This window comes from Diachasma alloeum, unplaced genomic scaffold (genome assembly GCF_001412515.2).
Source record: "Diachasma alloeum isolate Michigan unplaced genomic scaffold, Dall2.0 Dall_scaffold_00271, whole genome shotgun sequence".
In the NCBI taxonomy this organism is placed as follows: Eukaryota; Metazoa; Arthropoda; class Insecta; order Hymenoptera; family Braconidae; genus Diachasma; species Diachasma alloeum.
In genome coordinates, this window is record NW_021680410.1 from 194246 (window position 1) to 217985 (window position 23740).

General features: G+C 37.6%; 1 protein-coding gene across 3 annotated transcripts in view; it reads left to right on the top strand.

Annotated features, from left to right (window-relative positions):
• Nucleotides 1–1027: 1027 nt before the first annotated feature.
• The window catches only part of LOC107037913 (protein groucho), a 75122-nt gene continuing 52409 nt past the window's right edge, over nt 1028–23740 (top strand). For all 3 annotated transcript variants that reach the window (XM_015256741.1, XM_015256740.1, XM_015256742.1), the window contains exons 1-2: nt 1028–1985; nt 20498–20595. In XM_015256741.1, the coding sequence (XP_015112227.1) occupies nt 1923–1985; nt 20498–20595 (161 nt within the window). In that variant the 5' untranslated portion in view covers nt 1028–1922. The remainder of the gene's footprint in view (nt 1986–20497; nt 20596–23740) is intronic.

Consider the following 23740-nt stretch of genomic DNA (forward strand, 5'->3'; position numbering starts at 1 on the left):
CCCCTCGATAGAGTGAAAAAATAAAACACGAAAAAACTGGTGTTATATCGATCGAATTTCATTGAAATAACAGACGGCACGATATGTTTCCCGGGCTCTTCATCTGTATGTGTTGTACATTTTCACATGCAGACGATTCATAATATAATACAACCACGAGCGCTAGGGGGGCCTCCCCCTTTTTGCGTGCATAGAATCGTTCGATTGACGAATAAATAGCCGAGTATTATGGGCGAACGAATCGAATAACATGCAACTTACGATTGGGACATTATCAAGTTATCCGTTCATCGCCCCGCCAAACCGTTACCAACAGATTTGTCGGGACGATAACCACCGTTTTCACTGTCTCTCTATTTCCCTCTCATTTTCACCCACACGAATGCCTCAAGGGGTGATGCCCCGGGGAGGTGGTGGGGTGGGGTGATTATGAAACCCACTAGTTTTCCATTCACTTCTATTGATCATGTTTCAGTAATGATGATAAATTTTATCCCCCTCCCCCTCGGCCTCCACCGCCACCGGATTGAATGGAAAAACGATTGGACAAATGAAATACAAACAAGTAATACGTTAAAATATTATCACTATTAATGAATTTATATCGGCCTCGTGAAATTCGTTGGTTAATGCTGTGATAAAAAGAGCTGAATAAACTACGTAGTCACGTAAACGCAGCCATCAACGTTAAACCTACGGCCGTGGTCCTTATCTGGCCTCAATTAGACCGACGTGTCGTGATTTCCCGTGTCCTGTTCCCCCTCTCCCCCCCCCCCCCCCCCCCCCGCCGCTCGTTTCACCATACGCCCTTCGGGGTCATTCACGTAACTAATCGCAATAATTGTAAAGGAGCTATCGTACCGGTTAATGCGCCGGGTGAAACGTCGTTCTAGCGTTATATACACTAGTGTTGGTTTGTGAAAATAGTGGGGAGGGTTTGGGTGAATTGCCCCTGCGCCGCAGAGTGGCGCTGGAGGGGCGACTGGTATCCCCACCACTCATTCACTGGCCAGTCGCTTCGGAGCTATTGCAGAGGCAACAACGTTTATGTCTGAATTGTCGATAATTTAGTGTCGTGGAGGTTACGAGTGAGTGGTTTCGTTATTGTCTCAGGACGCGAGTCAGTTGTCGAGAATATTGTGAATCTGTCGGCTGAGTACTCTTGAATTATTCGATCCGGGGAATGGAGAAGTGATTTTGGAGGGGAAATATAGTTGTGAAAACATCCCCGTGAATTTGGAGTTGGTTTGATCGATCAGTTGTTGAGGGTTATTTTTGGTTTAACGACGGTTTATTTAATGGGGGGGGGGGAGAGAAAACGTGGTGGTGTCGATGCCACATCATTTACCCGTGAATTTATCAGGAGAAGGGGAAGAGAAGAAGCGTCTATCCACGTCTCGCTTGCACACGTTAAACCGGCTGGCGTGACTCTGTTTTACCGATCGAAGGCTACGGTTTATTCGCCCAGTGGCATTTAGCAGTGGGATTGTATCAGTTACGTGTTTGTGTCGTTGTGCTCCGTCACTCAAGCGTTGTAGAATTTTTATTGCTTCTCGGGATAATAATTATGCTGGATGGTTAGATTGTTGCGAGGGGGTATGGTGAAGGCCACGAGGTGTGAGTAGAAACTAATGGCGGGGGATTTGAAATTAACGCTTTCTGGCTGTGACTCGTAGCGCCCTGACGTGTATACTTGTGGTGCTGGCAGTGTTTGCGCGTTTAGCGCGCCTTTTCTCACCTCCAGTGTGATTACTGGGTTTTTTTTTCGTTACTGGCGTCGAGGTTTTTATTATTCTGTGGATTTGAGAGGGTGAAGTGTGTGTGTGATGACGCGTGAAAGTGCCAAAATAAAAGGATAGTCTGACGAACGTTTGGGGATATCGGAGTGTTGGACAATTGGACGTTGTGGAAACGCCTGAAAGATGTATCCCAGTGCTGGAATAAATGCCGCTGCTGTTGCTGCCGCAGCGGCCGCACGCCATCCGGTGAGTTATTATTTTTTGTTGAATTTTTTTTCGTCGATTCCTTCACGTTTCGAAATAAAATAGCAGCAGGGAACTCTTGTACTTGCGTTTTGTTTACACAAATGTGTTTTATTAGTCTTGACATTTCGAGGCACTTGAATATACTGATATACAGAGCCAATATTGTATGAGAACACGTGTGTCAATGGACTAGTGAAGGCACTTAGTGCGTATTTGCTCAGTTCAGCCTAATGCCACTTCCATTTGATCAACGCTCTGCACACGGTGATGAGGAGAGAGAAGAGTGAGGGAGTTGTTGAGTGTGCTAATTTCGATACAGAATCCTCGGGGTCCCCTTCAACGCGCGTATAATGGCGAGCGTAGGGTGGCAAGCACTCAATGAAGTGCCTATACGTTGAGCCCCGGTGGGACACGTGTCCTGCTATGCTTCCTCCCCTCGAATTATCTGTCTCTATCGGTCTTTCTTGTCGCTAGGGGGAAATCAATCGCGGCTTCTCTCTCGGTTTTCCCCACTTTATTTCAGATGTCTCGACACGTGCGGCGACTGATTCATACGTTCCGTTGGGTTTTTTTTGTTTCTTTTCACCCCTAATCCTTTGGGAAATTTGATATTAGGTGCACAGAAGCGACTTGACGCGGGGAGTCTTTCGTTATTAGCGATGATTTTTGGAGTGGCCGGAGAAGTTGGGGGTTCCAGCGGAAATAATTCGAGAACTGCAGAGTGGAATTTCACGATTTTTGGTTCCGAATGGAAGCTTTGCAGTCGTTTTGGATTTTTTGTGTTAAATCGACCAATTTCGGCCATTCGTCGGGTAATTAATGGGTGGAATTGAATCTTTTTTGGAAAGTGTAGGCATTGTTGAGCCCCATCAATCGTCGTTGATTATAATTTAACTAAATTGATTAGTTTCTTTTCATTTTTGAATTTTTTCGAAAATTGTCCCACGATAAGTAAAACGAATGTTCTGAATTGATTGAATGATGGCTTAAAATAGTTATTTTCATCACAAGGTCCACAAAGTATTTTCTGACGAATGTGGCTTTGTAGGCCGAGCCGAAGGCAAGGCCTATAATCACATTCGTCAGAAAATACTTTTGGACCGTGTGATGAATGCAATTTTTCGTCAGAAGGCCCGTAAACCGCGATCAAACCGAGCGAAGCGAGGTCAGAATCGCGGTTTACCGGGTCTTCTCACGAAAAAATTATTTGGATGTTCTTTTGACCGAGTTCGAAGATGAAGGCGATAGGAATAATCTTTATTTTGGTTTATTTGAAAAATTGCAAGTTTTGTATTTTTTGAAAATCAGAATTCCGGGGATATCTCTGAATATCATGCTTCAAATGAATTCAATGATAGCCTAAAATGTTTGTTTTAATGCCATTAAGTTGAAGTTAAAAAATGATTATAATAGCTAAATTGGCTGATTTAATTTTTATGATTATTGTTGAAAATTTAGAATTTTTCATGAATTTCTCTGAAAGTGAGCTTTGCGGTTTCTTCAAATGTGTTGTTTCAAATTCATTCAAGTATGTGTAAATAAAATTTTTCGATTTTATCGAAGGGCTGAGGGGAGAGATAGAGCCGCAAAGAGGACAATCGGTTGTACAGAATAAACGGATCATAAGAATAATGAATGTCTTACCAAATTAATTGGAAAGAAATCTTATTCAATCTAGTAAAATGAAATGAACAACGAAACATGTATAAAGGCAGGAAGTTATTCTAATAATCTCGACAATCAAAAAGCCCTGAAAACGGATTCCGCTAGACGATTACTTCATTCCTTTAGTAATTTTTCTCCGCGTATGATTTGATTCAGAGAGTCAAACGTTTCCGCAATTTTATTGACAAGTGATTCAATAGAGAATAATAAAGTCTACAAGTTGATGTGATTGACTTGTTTTTGCTCATTTCGCGATCTCCTGCTGAGCCTCAACCCTCCTTTTATTTCATCGATATGTCTGTCTCATCCGTGCGCCCACTCAGCCCCACGAAAATGTACCAGAGTGACTAATGTCCCCCAAGTTCTCAAACAGCCAAACTACCGGGTTGAGAGAGAAAACAGTGACTGCGTAGTTGAGACTTCTCGGACGCTAATCGACCGAAAACTAGTGTATCGCGCCAACTCCACCAACAGAATTTGTCTCCTTTATTCCTCACTTCCTCACCACTTTGCCTTCCTCTCCTCCATTTCTTTCATGTCTGCGTTTCAACTTGTTTTTGCACAACTCTCACGGATAAACGTCTGGACAACGAGAACTTTGTTTTACATCAGTGGCTCAACTTTGTGGTACACTCGTGTCTACACTTCTTTCGGTCAATTTATCGCTGAGAGTTTGGGTGAATATTTCTTTGTGAACCGTAATATCGTGAAACAGTACTTCATCAGCCATCGTATTTCAATTATTTAGAGAGTTCTAGGGATCTTTTGAGACCGAAATATGGAGCCATTGTTTTAGTTAATGCGGCAAGTTATGACAGAAAACATTGATTCATTTAAAGTGAAAGAGCTAAATCCCATTCATATCGACTACGACAGAGTCGCAAGTTAAGGAATTCACAATTTTTAAGACTGATCTTTCCGTTGTAATAGTAGAATGGGATTAAAACTCCCTCAAACAAGTTTTCAGATAGTTTAAAATACAATAAAAATGCATAAATTATAAAAGAAAAAAAAGAAAAGTTACAAAGGAATGAATGGATGAACCAATCATTCAAAAGATTAGACTGTTCAATACAAACGTAATTTTTTGTCTCGAGATATGTTTTAATGTTGTTTTATTCCGAAATATAATATTCGCGATATGATTGGTAGCGATGTAACCTCTCCGTATCATTCAAATAATCCCAATCATCACGAGACGATGCTAGGAACATTTGTCAAATGTGCATAGGGACATGAAACTTTCGTTTACCGATTATTATTTAGTAAAAACAGTTATTGGTTTCGTGGATGCCAGGTAGATTAAATAAATGACGATTTATATGAGCAACTGAACTTTCATTAAGACGTATTTTCGCTTCGAGATCAGTTGAAGAACTGTCAATTTTGACTATTGACCAGTTTTCAATGAATATCTCGGAATCAAAGGGAGATAGAAAAATTTTTGTTATAACCTTTTTTGTACAGCCGATTGAGAGCTACAACAAATGTAATTACGAAAATTTCGCTATCTCCCTTAGATTCGGACATATTCCTCAAAAACTCAACTGGGAGATAAGTCGACTTTAACCCTTTTACCACTTCGCTACTCGTATTATTTAGTAAACGTCCGTTTGGAGTTTCGACGTAAGACCACACAGACGGTTTCGCCAGGAAGAGTGACCTCATAGTCTAACCCCCCACGGACGGGGCCCTTTTCTTTCTAAGCGTGTAGTGCGCTCGATACAACTAGAATGTAAATACTTCTACTCAACGGAAAATTATAAAATCGATGTGTAATTGAAGCTACAGTATTCCGTTTTTCGTTATTTCTTTGGTTGAGTTGAATTCCAGTTTTTGAAATAATCAATTTTAAAGAGAGTCATTTACATTTTCATGGGTGGATGCATTGCATCGACCCCGTACGTGAGGGGTTAATAATCAAGTAATATAGTTCAGTAATATGGTCGTATTATTTTGACTCAGTTCAATAATAGTAATCATCATGAGAGCGACAGTAGTGGTCACACGGGTAGCGTGCCTCTAGTTAGTATAGGTTATCTTCCAGAAGAATATCCACGGATTTTTGGAGTGGGGTTCAACCATGTGAGTGGGAATTACGTAGAGTGGGGGTACCCTCGGAAGGATAAACTTCTACTGGATAGCCTATACTTGGCTGGGTATCCGCTGAGCCCTGCCTACTCGTGCGGAGCTGCTGCCGCCAGGCGTGAGTGTACCGAACTCCTGTGCCCATCTAGTCGGTGTGACGAATTGGCACAGCAGGACCCTTTTTTTATTTAAGGCCTTTTGAGTCCCCTTTTCGGGTCGCATTTCGGCACTCTATCCAACCCTACACTGATAGAACGGATTAGTTATTGTTAACGAATGGATTTTGGTTAGAAGTTAGGATTTATTCGGGCTCACCAAATGTTCATTCGTTAATAGTTAACGAATGTATATTTCAGGAGCCTTGTTTGACTTGACTTTCGTCATTCAAGTGAACCATTCGTTAACTATTAACGAATATTCATTTGGTCATATTCAATTCTGCCATTCGTTAATAGTTAACGAATCTCGTTTGGAATAAATTCAATCATTCTATCAGTGTATGCATGCGGCTGTGGATTCTACACTGTACCGCACTCGCGCTCCTATAAAACATAGGAGTAGCATGGGAAACCATAGGAAACCCATGTCGGTATAGGCGGTTACTTTATTAGCAACCTTCCGTTCGCCGGAGCCGTCCGTTGAAAAATTCAATTCCGCGGGGAATCGAACTCGCAACCTTTCGCACACTAGACTTGCGTCTAGCCCACTCAGTCGCCGACGTCGGTACAGCAGGACCCTATTATATCGATCGGATGTACGACAGGGGTTTTCCATGGTTTCCATGGTTTGAGGGCTCATGGTAATCCAGATAAATGTGAAGAGATGAGTGGGAGAAAGGGACAAATGCAGACGAAATGAGGCGGATGAATGACGTAATCATCATGATTAATTCAATTGAATTCTGATTTTGGGGGTTCCACTTTCTGGTACCGTTTTCTCCCTCATTCGGATAAAAATATTTTTGCGATAGAGATTTGTTTCTTTCGCTGTGTGAAAAAAACGGGTTATTGGAGAAATCGTAATATAAGCTTGTTATGCTGATTCCTGCGGAGCGATGGGACATTTGATTCCGAGGAATCCAGTCGACCGGATGTGACGCGTTGATAGGGTAGAGTCGAGTGTCGTTTGAATAAAGAAAAAAACGAGGGGGAAAAGGAGAGCCAGGGGGACGATATGATGGGGACCGGCTGACAATGACGTTCGAGGTTGTGTGTATTATATGGTCAAAGCGAGACGAAAGGGAAAAAAAGTCACCCTCGTACATAACCGCTCCCCTCCGCCCCGTTGAGGGCTGAATTTCTCAGAGCTTGATGTGGGATCGCGTGTACAGTAGTTAAGTAGGTGTACGGGTATTAGGTGGCCATTACGGAAACGAGGGGCCTTCCCTCGCTCGCACGGGTCAAATCTTTTTCTCCCTCCCCCTTATTTATCGCTGTCTCTCTCCGGCTCTTTCATTTCACTTCTCCCCCTCGTTTGGAGAGTGCCATGTAAATATTGATACTTTTAATCGCTGCGTTTAGAAAATTCCGAGGTGAACAGGATGTGTTTAAATGTTGATAGTAATATATACACAGCTGAGGGAGAAATATTTGGGGGGAGTTGTGTCGCGTGAAGTTACATGAATTCGGGGTTTCTTTTCATGGTGGAGTTATTTATTTTTTGGAGGAAGATTAACGTGTCTGGTGTTATTGAAAGAAATAAAGAGAATGGTATATCTCAAAAGTTAAAAAGCACACAAACGGATTTAAAAAAATAGCGCAGTTCTCTCGTTCTGTTATTACTCATCCTTAAGTGGAAAAAAGTATGCAGTGAAAACTCCATATGCGGAGGACGCATTCTCATGTGAAGTTTCATGAAAATGAGCAATGATGGATCGGCAGCGACGGCACGGCCGCTACCGCACTAGTTCTCATGAAACTTCGCATGAGAATGCGCCTGACGCCGTGACAATTTCCGATGCATTGTTGTTTACTTGAGGATTCTCCACACGGAAAAGTTTATGTTTTGAAAAATATATAAAAAAATATCTTATATTGGTCCAATTTATATAAAAAAATATATGAAATATGTTTTATATATATTTTTTTTAATTTGAAAAATATATGGAATTGGCACATATATATATATATTTTTTATAAATTTTTTGATGGAGGTCTCAGGTACACTTCTCGGATATTTTAATCGCATTTTAGTTCCACTGAAATTTCAATGAATTTCGCCATTGAAAATTCAACACTTCGTGGTAAAATTTACGAAAACTGTAGATTTCAATCCAGTTACACCATTAACATTAATAGAAATGATGAAAATTCGGGTGAACATTTTCTTGAATTCCCAATTAATTGATAATTGAACGTAATTGGCTACTGAACACCCCTGTTTTGTATGAAAAAATTTGAGATTTCATTAACTTCCCTATAAAATCTGTAATTTCGTAATGTTTTCTCTCCACAAATCGAATAGAATGTCATCCTCTCGAAAATTATTAGTCAACTGTCCATGAAATTTCAATTGTTCTCATAGTGGAGTTATGTTTGTTTGAAATTGAAAGTAAAAGTGAAAAAAAAATCTAGACATGAACGAACATTTACTGACTTGACATTTTATTTGCCAAGTGTATATATCTGTGAGTGAAATGAAATGGGATCCCATATCCCCGATGAAAATAATCCGTAGAATGGACAACAATGGGCCAGAAACGACCCCTCGAGCCCCTGAAAACGTATTACTCAACCCTGAGGGTGCCGTAAATTGGTCCACTATAGAAGGGGAGCGATGTTTCCGTACTTTTCTCTCTCCCCTAAAGCTCTCAAGCCCCGTTCTCCCTCACCCCACTGGCGCACAACAGCGCTGGCCTATCTTCGATCTTAGTATCTCATTCCCTCTCGGTCTCTGTTTGCTCCGTCTGTTTTCTTTTTCACCCTACTCGAAATCCCAGGCACCCCATTCTCTCAACACTCCAATCCAGCTGACCGGCACGAGGTGGAGATGAATGTTTCGGGGGTTTCTATTGTATCTTTCGCGTATATGGGGTCAATGAGGGAGAAACATTTAGGGGAAATGCCTAATTCTGCACGGTAATCCGTGATGGATTCATCAATAATCATTAGGGCATCCAGTCTTGACACATTAATTGAAAAAGGATTTGTTGAAATAATTGTTGATAAATTCAAACAGATATTCGGCAATTGCTTCCGATTGACAAAGGAAATATGACGATTTTTTTTTCATTTTGAAGATTTTTTTTCTGATTTTGAAATGAGACTTGACACATCCAAATCGTGTCATTTGGTCAGGAGATAGTGATGATTTCAGACGTTGGGAAATCGAAATGAAATAATCTGGCAATTAATTCAGACTCTCATTCAATCGTCAATGGCTTGAGATCCGTAGAGTGAAATTCAAATATTTTTCTTTCATTTTGAAGATATATTTTCAGGCCTTAAAATGAGACCTGACTCGTCCCAATCGCACCATTTCATCCGGAGATATTCAGGATTTAAAGAGGCATTACTGAACCAAAATGTGCAGCAAGTGTGCGACAGATGTTGGGAATAGTGACTGACTAGAAGACTCCATGACATGTACTTTCTCATGTACAATTGTACATGCATACTCCTTGCATCACGGAGGCGTAAATATTTCCTGCCTATGTGGCTGTGCACAGCAAGAAGTCGAACAAGCTTCTTCTGGTACATTTAATTGCATCAAGCAATTAATTGCATCAATATATCGTTTTTATTTACTCGTTCTTAGGCTCTTGATAGCCAGAGGAGGGGGGCGGGGGGACGATGTTAAAAGGAGGGAAACGTTTATCAATGCTTCTTGAGAATGGTTTCCTGCGACGATGGAATGACACTAATTGGCATTAGGGCTGGCAGTTTGCTGTGTCCCTGAAGTCCTAAACGATCAGTTCCCTCATTCTCTTGTTCTCGGATGGGTCGCTCTTTCTGGGGGGACATACACCCCATGTGGATTAACGCTGATAAACCAACCGTATTATATTCATTTTATCTCAACCGATAATAACAGCATTAAAAAGAGTATAACTCAATGCATAAAAAATACAATAACTCTATTCACCGAGAGAAAAATGAGAGAAAAAAAATTCTTAAACGAGTTTTGTACAGACCAAAAAATCACAAGTTAAAATTAGCAAAGAAGAAATTTTTGTATTTGATTTTGATAGTTTCTTTGCAGATTACGGCCTAGTGAGAAATCACTAGCAGTCTTCAAATGGTCATCACTAGATTTTATTTTTTTGGTAATTTTTATCTTGCAATTTTTCGTATTCTAACAAGATTTCTTCTTAAAAACAATTCAACCGTGATAAATTCTTCCTTAATTCTCAACTCCTTCCAGCCACAACGGTCATCACCGCAATTTAAATAAATTTATCCAAAGGAAAGAACCATAACAAACAATTCTTGAATCTAAAAACCAAATTACAAAAAAATAGAATTAAATCTGTTATTTACATAGCCAGCAATTTAGATTATCACAGGAATTACTATTACAAAAATAAAATGTCGCTTAATAGTTTATCTAATCATCGTGGGATATTAAGGGCATTTAAAAACGACAAAAAATACCACAACAACTGAGATTTGCTGTTGACAGACAGTAAACAAGATTCAAACAAGATTTCTTTGTGAAAATATTTTTTCTTCTTTTAATGGAGTTAAAAGTACAATATTTTTTCCAGAATTTAACACAAAACATTGCATTTTTTTAGTAAAATTCAGGGATGAATTCCAACCATTAAATAAAATATAAAAAATGAATGAAATACGTAACACAAAAATCCACAGAAAATTCTTTAATTGACCAGAATATCTGAAAATGTTCTCTTGTGAACTGAATAGTCAGTTGGTTTTGGACTAAAGACAGGTGAATTTTCGTTGGAACATCCTCTTCTATTCCCATTGGAATCCTCCGTCAGCGAGTTCCTCAATGTAAATATTCGTCGGCTGTTGATTGCATACCACTCATTCTCGCTCCAGCGGAGGTCCAATATCGTCATGGATACCATCAAAAAGTGGAGAAGAGCGTTCAAATATTTGACACTGGATCTGTGTCTTCAAAGTTGAATGACCCGCGCAGAAATTCGCCATTTGCTGAATAATATTCATCAAGTCCCGTTGTTAACATGTGATTTCCACAATTATCTACTTGCTCCTCATTTCATTATTTCACATTGGAGTTATTCTCCCGGCGGGTAAATTCTATCGCATTAAATAGTCAGCCAAATCTATCTCTTCCGCAATCGGGAGAAAGAAGCGAGAGCTTTCATTTTTATGGATGTTTTATGCTCTTCGATTCGTATCTGGCACGCGAGCGATCACGAATATTTCTCGTGGATATACATGCATATTACATATAGGTACAATCCGCATACACTCCAGTTGTTATGCATAATTCATGAAGATGTTGGGTGTGTTGCTAAATGCACGCAGACAGATAAGTATCAGAAACCGAGTTCATTTCATTCTGCGTTCACCCCTGATGATTTTTCTCTTTATTTTGGAGAGAGCAGCATTCAATTTGATTTAGGGGTAAAAAAATGAATTTTGACATTTTTCAACCATGGGAAAGATGATAACTCACCATTTTCCTTCAACTTTCAATCACACTGAGAAAACACATTACTTTTGCCAAGGAATCATTTTCTTGGGAGAAGAATTTATTTTTTACGGAGCGTATTTCTCCAGGCCAGTCATTATCAAGGAGTCCAAGTCCATCTCTAAATATTGCAATTATGTTCAATTATGGAATGATTATGTTACATATGACCTTGAATGAACTCCATTGACAATTATTAACCTTTAAAATTATTTCATATTATTATACGTTGGAAAACCTCGAATTTGAAAAAATTGAAAAATAATGAAGCGTGTTCATTGAAGGTCATATGTAGCATCATCATCTCATTATTCAACATAATTGTAATATTTGGAGATGGACATGGACCACCTGGGAATGTCTGGCCTAGAGAAATAAACTCCTAAAAAAATAAATTCTTCTCCCAAGAAAATGATTCCTTGGCAAAAGTATTTTTTTTTCCCAGTGCAAAACGTGAGTATTGAGTGATAAATTGCACAAAATTTCGAATTGTTCCGATTTCTATTAATTATCATGGAATAATTAACCTTAAATTTAATTTCTACCGATTTTTGAAATAAAATTGTAAATTTCTAATGACCAAAGTGCTTGAAATCTTAGTGCAATTGTCACTTGACATCAATTTCCAAAAAATGTGCGGGAAATTTCAGCCAAAAATTCTTAAGTGTTTTGAAAGCTGATACGATGAAAATAGCTGATCGAATATTTAATTGTTCCATTCCAGTCTCTAATTTTTGCAAGTCCCTAGCAATTTGCAAAAAAAGGCATAGCTAGAGCATTAGTTGTAATTACAATTAAGGATAATCAGGATTTCAAGCAAATTTGTGGTGGAAATCAATTGTTTATAAATTATTCATAGCAAATGCTCGTAATTTTCAAAAATCGTACTTTTTCAATTATTGCATTAATCTTCCTCTAAAAGTAAACTTTCTAATTTTTTTCAGATTTTTAGTGTTTTCTAACGCTTCAATATCGACATTCTCATTCAGACCTACAAAGTTTAAATAATAAAATCATTGTAAAATGTCCGGAAAAATAAACTCAAATGAAAGCTCTGATATATTCGACCACCCGAGTAGAAAAGCATTTCACCGGAGAAAAAAAGTAGCAAAAGTACTTATTCATTTCAGAATTTAACCAAAAATCAATTTCATGCCTAAAAAAATTAGATTTTCGAAAGTTTAAACAATTTCAGTTATTTATTTATAAACAACGAATAGTTTTAAAAACATAAAAAAGTAGTGAAAACAAAAATAATTCTGTGCAAAATGTTATTTGGATGACCCCGAATATTCATGATTTTTTTTTTCAAATTTTTCTCACGCAATTCAATTGACAAATTTGCTCATTGAAAATGGTTGAATCTATACTGCGGGCTGTTCCAAACTGTAAAAAATATTTGGATATCATTAAGTAAACTTTTAGAACAGACTGACTGATGTTTTCTCATTGAGACTCATTTATTACCCCCCTGAGGTTAATGGAAACTACTTTTGTTCTACCATTTATACTAGGGATTGGGGGAACCCTGGGTAAAGGGCGGAAAAATCATACATTTCTGACTAAAAAATTGAAAATGATTTCATTGTTCCATTCATCAATTACCTAAATGGGTAATTAATCGCAACCGAGACACGGAGATTGACAAGTGCTGAATTGAACGACTCAGCATGACATTTTTGTGGAGAAATAATCGAGGCAACACATTTAGTCTTGAAATTGAAAAAATACATTATGATTCGTCGGTTGAAAATTTCATTTTAATGTGGAGTATTTGTCGTTAATCCTAGGGGTTTAACGCCATATGTTTTATCATTGGGGCGTGGCAAAACTGATTGGGTACCTTGGGGGCGTTTCTCCATTACCACCGAAGGGCAAAGAGCTACTCGATTGCTGTAATGCAAAGCTCGACAGTGCGGGAGAACGTTTAGCTTGACTACCTGACTCCCCCAATTACTCCGTAATTACACCTCTTCTTCGCGTGACTGACGTCCGAGCCATTTCCGTGCCATGGAGCTGTATATCTAGTAGTATATAAACTCGAATATAATTCCGTGTCTGTATTTTTATGGGGGGTTTTTTCATTGGGGACATGCGATAGGACGATCGTAACGACTTAATAATTTTTCAATTGATATTCTTCGGTTTGACAAAAGTTTTTTTTCCATTACTTTTCCAGTACTTTTATTATTGATCCCAGGGTTTTCGTGAAAACATTTTTTTCACACTGTTGTTCAGTATCGAAAACTGTGTTATTGGCGAAACTAAATAATTTCTAGGGAATTCATTTTTTTATGGGAAAAAAAAGTTCTTTTCTCACATCAAATGATTGTGGTACAATAAATTATTTTTCTTTATGGTCATGATCTTCATTTTCCTTCTGTGAGATTCATCAACCAAGTGAATTGATGCAACACGACAAAAGATTTCTTCATGAGAACATAATTTTTGGGCAGAACTAATTCAGCAGCGAAGTGGTCAAACGGTTCAAGTAGATTTTACCTACTGGCCAGTTTTCAGTGAATATCCCGAAATCTAGGGGAGATAGCAAAATTTTTGTCATGACCTTTTTTGTAGCCCTCAATTCGCTCTACAAAAAAGCTCATTATGAAAATTTCGCTATCTCGCTTAGATTCGGAAATATTTCTGGAAAACTCAGCTAAAGACTAAATTACTTAAACCGTTCGACCACTTCGCTGCTGAATTTTTTCTCTCACTGCAGTGAATCACTGTATTCTGCATTCCGCAACTCTCCTTATCAACTAAAAGCCTCACTCCAATTGTACGTCAACTTCAAAAAATGCCTAGAACTGTCAAATGATAAAAAATTCTATAGTTGACGTCATAAATGCACAAAATTTTTATGCTTTATTTAAAAAAAAATTGACCAACCAATGAACGTTGATGCACATTCGCGATAATATCATCTCCCTCAGATAATGTCACGCAACGGTAAATTGATGCAACACGACAAAAGATTTCTTCAAGAGAACATAATTTTTGGGCAGAACTAATTCAGCAGCGAAGTGGTCAAACGGTTCAAGTAGATTTTACCTACTGGCCAGTTTTCAGTGAATATCCCGAAATCTAGGGGAGATAGCAAAATTTTTGTCATGACCTTTTTTGTAGCCCTCAATTCGCTCTACAAAAAAGCTCATTATGAAAATTTCGCTATCTCGCTTAGATTCGGAAATATTTCTGGAAAACTCAGCTAAAGACTAAATTACTTAAACCGTTCGACCACTTCGCTGCTGAATTTTTTCTCTCACTGCAGTGAATCACTGTATTCTGCATTCCGCAACTCTCCTTATCAACTAAAAGCCTCACTCCAATTGTACGTCAACTTCAAAAAATTCCTAGAACTGTCAAATGATAACAAATTCGATAGTTGACGTCATAAATGCACAACATTTTTATGCGTTATTAAAAAAAAATTGACCGATGCACATTCGAGATAACATCATCTCCCTCAGATAATGTCACGCGACGGGCCATTATATCTACAATGTATGATCCAATATGCGTGATCTTAATAAGCCCACGTGCTTCCCATGTGACGCATACACGGACTTGGAAAACAGAGGGGGAGGGAGACAAGACAAGGGTGGCGAGAGGCAGAGCGAGAGAGGCATGAACGGTGTAACGTTGTTTCACGTCGCGATCCTATCACCTTAATTGCCCGGTGTGGGTTAAACTGCCCCGAGCGTAATTATCGGCTAGGAGAGATCTCATACTACGTATACGAGTCATGTTAGTGAGTATATGCGAAGGCTCGTGACATCGGGTGCTCAAAGTTTTGGAGCTGGGGTGCGCAACAGATCTCATTAGTATGTATGGGGGGTGACAGAAACGTACCGCACGAGTCGTAGACGTTTCGGGGGTATCATGAACTTTTAGGGAAAATTGATGATTGGGGAAATTTCAGGAAAGGGAGTAGTGCATGATGATGCTTCATTTTATCCCCTTATTGTTGGGAAAAATTGAGATTTCGTGGACAATTCAATGAGAAAAACAATGAACAATGACAGATAAGTAACAGATTGTTATTCAATTTTTTTTTAGACCAAAAAAAATGGCAAAACAATCGCAAATCGAAAATGATTAAAATATAAATTGTTTCATTTTTAATTGAAATTCTCAAACATGAACAATTTCTTGCTTACTCAGAGAATAACAATTTTTCAGAGTAACTACGTTTATTTTTGCGACAAAAATTTTTCAAATGGTCGGCACGAATTTTTATTTTTTTTGTAGTTTTGAACTTGCGATTTTTTTTTGGTTCAAACAATAATTGTTTGTGGCGTTTGTGGCTTTCTTCTCTCAGTGATATTGAATCTAATGTAAAGGGGACGAAGTAATGAATTTTTAAACTTCATTCAGAATTCTTTAGAATTTCAAATTTTTGAGCAGCAGGAGAACGAGAGTTCAATCAAAATACAAATATTCAATACCAAATCTTGCAAAATTTTCTGTTAATTAAAAATTCAAAAATATATTTACTTCAATTTTCCTGAGATATATTTATTTCCATAGAATAGTGCAATTGAAATATCCAGTTCTTATGGATTTTTTAAAAATTAAATTGTGAAAATGAACAGATTCTCATTCAATTTTGTTTTCGACCAAAAAAATCGCAAATTGAAAATGATTAAAATATAAATTGTTTCATTTTAAATTGAAATTCCCAAAGATGAATATTTTCTTGCTTGCACAGAGAATAACAAATTTTCAACAACTAAATTTATTTTTGAGAAACAAAATTTTTCATTTGAGGATAGTCTTCGAATAGTTTTTGGCTTTTTTCTTCTCTTAGTGATATTGAATTTGATCTAAAGGGGACGAAGTAATGCATTTTTAAACTTCATTGAGAATTCTTTAGAATTTCAAATTTTTGAGCAGCAAGAGGACGAAAATTCAATCAAAACATAAATTCTGAATTCCAAATCATTCTGAATTTTCTATTAAATAAAAATTCTCTAATATATTATCCTTAATTTTCCTGATTTACATGGATTTTTATGGAATAGTGTAATTGAATTTTCCCGTTCTCAGTGATTTCTTTAAATTAAATTGTGGATTTAGAATTACGAAATTCTTGGAAATTTGAGTGAAATTTTCGCTTTATGGAAATTGGAAAAAAAAAATTGAAAATGTCATTCAAAAATGTTGACTGAGGTTGCAAGATGACCCTTGGAAAACATGCAAAAATAATGAAGAAATTATGAAGATGCATCAATCTACTTGAACCTACCAACTCGATGCCATCTTCGGACAATGCGGCTAGTGGTTTTCGGGGTGTACAAGGTTGAAGAGAAGTCGAGAAGGAAAGAGGAGATGCGGCTATTCCGAGAGTTGGGCGTCGCGTGGTCGACGCTCGGTTCCTAGCCGCAGGGCAGTAGCAGTTTTCGCGGTGCAACCGAGACCGCATGCCTGCAAGAGTTCGCCATATCGGTGTGAAAGCTCCTGATGAGAATTCCAATGGTAGAATTTGCAAAATCCATCCGGAGATTATGATAATGCTCTTCAATGCCTCGGAAAATCGTTTTATCGTAACATTCTTGAGATTTTTCGGGTGTAAGTTGCGGCATAATTCGCAGAATTTTTCATGTCATTACCGTTTTATTGAAATTTCGAGAAATTCCGTCATTGAAACCCCACAATGTTATGGAAAAATCACTGGAGATTGGGAATTTCATTTCGATTATTACATAAAAATTGATAGAAATGAGAAAAATTAAAATATATTCTTGAATTTTCATCATTTTACTAAAAAATTTGGAATTCTCTTGATTCTGTCAGTGAAATCTTGAATTTCATAATTTTCCTCCCCCAAATTAAATTCACTGTCACTCTCCCGATAATTACTAGTCAACTCTCAATTAATTGAAAATTGAGCGTAACATCGAACTGAATATTAATGTTTCGTGTGAAAATGCCAATGAATTTTCATTGAAATCTGAAGTTTCATGATTTTCTCACTAATCAATCAACTGTCCATGAAGTTTCAATATTTTGTTTCTGAAAGTGCGTACAGCACTTGACTCTCCCCTTTTAAATCAGTTCTTCCGCTTCTCGTCGGACATTCATGCTGGAGCAATTTAACGACCATCGATTCGTTTTGGCACTTTAACAGTCGAGCTGGTACCGGGCAACGAGCGTTCAGAGCTTTTCACCATAAAATCGCAATGGCTTTCATATTAGTTGCGGTAGATGCAGCTATTGTCACTCGTGTACTCCTCCCAATTCCATTTAAAAGGCTGCTACACGGAGAAAAAAAGTTGGAGAAAAATTACCGAATGGGTCAAGTAATCGTGGGGCGGAATCTATTTCTAGGTTTTTTTTCAGATTATATCGGCACAGGTGAATTTTTCTCCATTGACTCAGGAAAATTAACTAAACGTAAGGGTAATTCAGTAGCGAAGCGGTAAAACGGTTCAAGTTGCTTTTATCTATTCGCCAGTTTTGGGGGAATATCTCGAAATCTAGGGGAGATATCAAAATTTTTGTCATGACCTTTTTTATAGAGCGAATTGAGGGTTACAACAAAGCTCATCATGAAAATTTCGCTATCTCCCTTAGATTCGGAGATAATCCGTGTAAACTCAGCTAAGAGCTAAATCGACTTAACCCTCTAGTGCTCTTCACATTATCCCTACTTCTCCGGTTATCCGTAAGAGCGCGTGCTCCTTTCTTCCGCGCTTCTCATGGTGTGTTGGGGCTCGTCAGCATTAGAGGGTTGAACCATTTTACCGCTTGTTATTATCTTATCTTATTTTAAGCCATTTAAAATCTTAAAACAAGTTATTTTTTTGTGTAGGCAACAGTAATTTTTGCATCCACAGATGTATTTTTTACCAAACGAATCGTAAGAGATTCTCCGCAAAAAGTATTTTTTTTATTGAATTCCAATTTCACTCCACGATCCCCTTTATTGTAAAATCTGCGGCGATTATCGAGATCATTTTTACCCAACTTTTCCCTCCGCGTATTTGTACTCGTCTTCTCATGGTGGATGTGATCATCAATGATCGCTCAAAGTAAATTTTTCATCATCCTGTACGAAATTGATTGCTCCCACTCTCCCGTATTTGCTTCGAAAAACATTACACATAATCAATTGTTTATTCAATTAAATTTTTTCCTCTTCATTCATCCGCTCGTTTATTTATTTTTATTCCAATTCTCTCTATACTGTTTCACGCTCGTGTTTACACGAAGCGCTTTCGTTTCCCGGTGAAAGCATTTGTCCCCTCGCCCTGCCACCCTCCCCGCGTCGTTTATAAAAAGAAATGAAAGCCACAAATGCACGGGGTATTGCGGTGGCGCATAAACTAATCGCATACATCGGCTAGTCGTTGATGTGCATATGTTGTTCATTACCGTTACATCTCGACGTGTATATGCTACGAGCAAAAGCCAATAAATAAATTGGATTGGCCAGATCGGCTCTGCTATGGGCAAATGGGATCAGCCATTCTACCGATCAGAGCATCAGGCTCGTTGATATTTTTAGTGTATTCGATATATTGTCCTTTCTAACTGTTATTGCCATGTATATCCTGCTGTGGATGAATGTATTGATACTGCATTTTATGCGTGAACCGGAAATATATGATTCCATTCGAAGGGAATGGGAGCTCACACTGTTGAATCCATTTTTTGGACGAAATTATTTTTCATAACGGCTGGAAGTCATGAGGAATCTGTCGATTGCAACAAATACTCTTTAAGTAAATGTATTTCATTGCGACTTCTTGCAGGAACTTGCAACGAATTTGATTAAAAATGGAATTAAAAAAAAGTAATTATTAATTTAAGGAAGATTGTCTGTAATCGCGAATAATCTGAGAACGGTAGAGAGGTTGAGAATTGGCAATTTTTTTTTTTAGTTCGGAAAATATTTTTTCATCACGCTGTGACGAAAAGTGAACTTTTCGGCACGCTCCACGTGCCTAAAAGTCCAATTTCCGCCACATTGTGATGAAAAATATTGTTCATAACTCGTGAAAAAATGTTTTTTGGCTCGTGGGAGGTTTATATCACGAGCCGAAGGCGAATCCAATTTTAATCGGCTTTCAATTGAAAACCCGAGTTGAAAACCCGAGTTTGTAGCAAAGATGTCAGACAAGATATGAATGTTTTTTTGGGCTCAAACGAAAGAGCGGGTCGAGAAATGGCGTGCTAGAGCCTCTAAGCATGACAAATGTCTCTAAAGATGATGTCTGTTTTCAATTGAACAGCAGAGTTGTGACATCATTGTCTAGGAGGACAATGGGGTCTAGGAGTATGTATAGATCATTGGGGTCTAGGAGTCTCCCCTGGTTCAAAACCATCTTTAGAGGTCCTAGCACGCCATTTCTCGACCCGCTCTTTCGTTTGAGCCCAAAAAAACATTCATATCTTGTCTGACATCTTTGTTACAAACTCGGGTCTTCAACTCGGGTTTTCGATTGAAGGCCCGAGTTGTAGACACGAGTTTATAGCAGCGATGTCAGACAAGATATGAATGTTGATTGGGCTCAAATGAAAGAGCGGGTCGAGAAATGGCTTGCTAGGGCCTCTAAAGATGGTTTTGAACCAGAGGAGACTCCTAGACCCCACTGGACAATGTTCTTACAATTGCGCTTTTCAATTGAAAACAGACATCATCTTTAGAGACAATTGTCATCTTTAAAGACTTCTGCACGCCATTTTTCGAGCCGCTCTTTCATTTGACCCAAAAAAAACATTGCGTGAAACACACAGGTGTATAAAAATACAACTGCGTGAAACACACAGTAGTGTAAAAATACAACTGCGTGAAACACACAGTAGTATAAAACTTCAACTGCGTGAAACACAGTAGTATGAAACTTCAACTGCGTGAAACACACATTAGTATGAAACTTCAACTGCGTGAAATACACATCAGTATGAAAATTCGGCTGCGTGAAACACACAAACTTCACGCATGCGTGGAGTGTATGGAGTGTACGGAAGTGATTCACGCAATGGTGCGAATAGTCACGGCCTAATTTTTAGATCAGGAGATATTGACAATTACAAACAATTTTACGAGTGAGAATTATTTTGTAATCCATAGTCTTTGGAAATTGGCATGTATTTTTAATTTTGATTATGATGTTCGTTTGTTGCAGGGTCCACCTCAACCTGGACAACCCTTTAAGTTCACCGTTAGTGAGTCCTGCGATCGAATCAAGGAGGAATTCAATTTCCTTCAAGCCCAATATCACAAGTAAGTTTTTCTCTCAGATTTGACCGGATAACCTATTCAACAGTATTATTTAACAGGATTGTGATGAAATACATATTCATGTATCATTTGAATGATACACTGTAAAAACTAGTGTCTTCAAGACGACTTGATTTGAGACATTAAACCCGAAAATCTGCACTGTTTGATGTCTTAAAATCCGACATTTGAATCATTTATTTCCGTCTGAAAACAAGACGTTTGATAGACAAGGCGTTTTCGTAAAATCTTGAAATACAAGACTCCAAATTCAAGACATTTTTTCCGCATCGCTTCGGGACACTTGAAGACCATTCAGTCAACAGTCGTTTATGATGTCAGCACGACAATAAGACATTAACCCCATTAAGGCATGGAATCGTAAGACGTTTTTAGTGACTTCTCCATTTGCTTCCAATTTATTGAAGTTCTGAATTTATTGAGAGGGTGGGAGATGTCAAATGAATTTAAACAGTATCATCACAGCAAAAACGAATGTCTGAATTTCATACACATTTTGTAGACATTTTTCAGACACTAAAAAACGTCTGAATAAAATGAAAATGTGCCTAAATTTCAAATATGAATTAAGATGTTTGGGCACCTGTTGGTCTCATTTAACACGGAAAAAAAAAATTCATCTGCTCGAAATAATTTGTTTTCTTCAGGAATTTAGAAAAATATGATATTTTAAAAACGACTATAATTTTTTAGACACTTCAATTGACAAAGTCAATTTTTTTTCAATTTTTCCGGTTATCCAGTCAATTTTAATTCAAGAAAAACGACGCGCGGCGGGTTGACCAATGTAGGGTTAACGTAACAAAAATTATAAGTGAAAAAATGATCAATCCTTTTCATACAACACGGTCGACCATTGAGAAAAAATGAATAAAGTATTTAGAAAACAAATGAGACATCCTAAAATGTCTAGACAGCATGTTTTAATATCTCAATCTGAAACACTAAAAATGACTTGGATTTGGGCTCACAAACGACTTAAAAAAGGGAACACAAGTGCTTCAATTCCAGGCACTAGTTTTTCTAGTGTATTGACGATCTTCTTAGCATAAAGTGATTACATTGCAGGTCCGCGTAGTGTGTGAGCAAACACTGACTATTCGTATTGCTTCTTTTCCTCAAGCGACAGAAAAACCCGCTCGAGGCATGAAGTAAGAGACATGCTGGTACGTTTGTACTGTGTCGGTACAAAATACTCTAACCGTCTATCAGAATGGACGCGTATAATGGTTTACCCAACCGGAAGCTATGTACATTGAAACTCAGTGTTTGCTCATACACAGCCCACGGGAATCGCCAGACTACAGCAATAGTTGATCTCTGTCAAATGATACGAGACTGGCGTTCTATCGATATCGATCTTTATAGGCCAGCATCGACAACTGTCATGTTGTTGATGTTTTTATTTTAGAGGATATCACTGGATAAGGTCTCCAACGCATTTCCATATCGACGTTGCTCGAGTCATTATTCCTGAGACCATTCGTAACTAGCGAATTTGGTGACCAATAAAAACTGCTGAACATGGAAATTCATGGCGACTTGAGGGTGATATCGTCTCGTATATTCAGAATTATGTATTCGAGATAAGCAAGAGGATGAAAATAGGTGGAGAATTGGGGTGTAGGCAGTTGAGTGCATAAGGAAAACAAAATGTAATATTTCTTTTTATGGTTAAACTCAGGCAGGGATAGGATTTTTTATGTGAAATTTTTTGTTACAGTTTTAGGGAGAAACAATTGAAATTTCACATTTTTGGTGAATTTTTGATTCATTTCCATTTAATATTCAAGAATACGCGGTTTAGATATGAATAAGAATAAAAATAGAGAATTGTGGTATAGCTTTTTTAGTTAGGTAAAAAAACAAAATGCATTTGTGTCATTCTATATAGCTAAGCAGGGAGAGAAAAATCTCTTAAAAATTAACTTATTGTTGGAATATTTTTACTCGAGATTGGAGGGAAATCATGGAAATTTTACAACTTTGTTGACGTTTTAAATGATTTTGAATTCAAGAATATGTCGGAAGTTTTCTGATTTTGATTGAACAATTTTTTTGAATTGTAACTTACATTTTCCATTGGTTTTTGCAAGAAGTTTTTGTAGAGTAGTACTGGCTAGGACTATTGTACTCCCTTCTAAAAGTGTCACAAAAACTCATGAAACAACACACGCAGAAAAATTCAGAAACAAGCAGATTTAATTCGATTAAATGAACTTCATTTGAATCATATAGCCGAGTTCCTTCGAATACTTCATTCACTTCAAGCAAATAATTTTTCTCAAACAATGGAAACAAATGGATTATTTAGTTCAAAAAATTAAAAATAATGGAAAAAATTCAAATAATAAGTTGTTTTCTATTCAAATCCGTCAAGAATTCAAGAACATGTCGGAAGTTTTCGAATTTTCACTGAATAATTTTTTGACTATTAAAATTCACAGTTCCCATTGGTTTTCAAAATCGCTATTTTTAAATGACGAAATTTCCTGAAAGAGATTCAGTAGAAACATGATTTGTTACAAATTCACACAAATTTTCTAACCGCATGAAATTTTTGTAGTGCAGTTCTGACTAGAGAAATTGTATTCTTATAAAAAATTCATGAAACAACACAAACAAATAAATTCAGAAACAAACAAATCCATTTCGATAAAATAAACTTCATTGGAATCAAATAGCCGAGTTCCTTCGAATACTTCATTCACTTCAAGCAAATAATTTCTCTCAATACAAAAAATGTTTTCTGGATCTGACCAAGCCTTTGTTACTCAGAAGCGAATGGATTATTTCAAAAAAGTTAAAGTAATGGAAAAAAATCATATAATCACTTGTTTTTCATTCAAATGCGTCATTTTCCTGCCTGCAATGCCCAATAACTTGAATTCAGAAATTATGTTCAACAGATTTTTCTCTCCCCCTGCACCTCCCAGAATATATGAGGAAATATTCAGTGAATATTGTTATCTGTAAGCTGGATATAATAATCATTACCCTCACAAGTTCATAATTTCCGCATTTGCATACGAAATACAACAGCAAGTGAACTATAAACTGCCATAAATTCTCTCGCCGTTGAAGATGATATGGTAGCTGAGAGCTAACGGTCGGGCCGGGAGGGGGG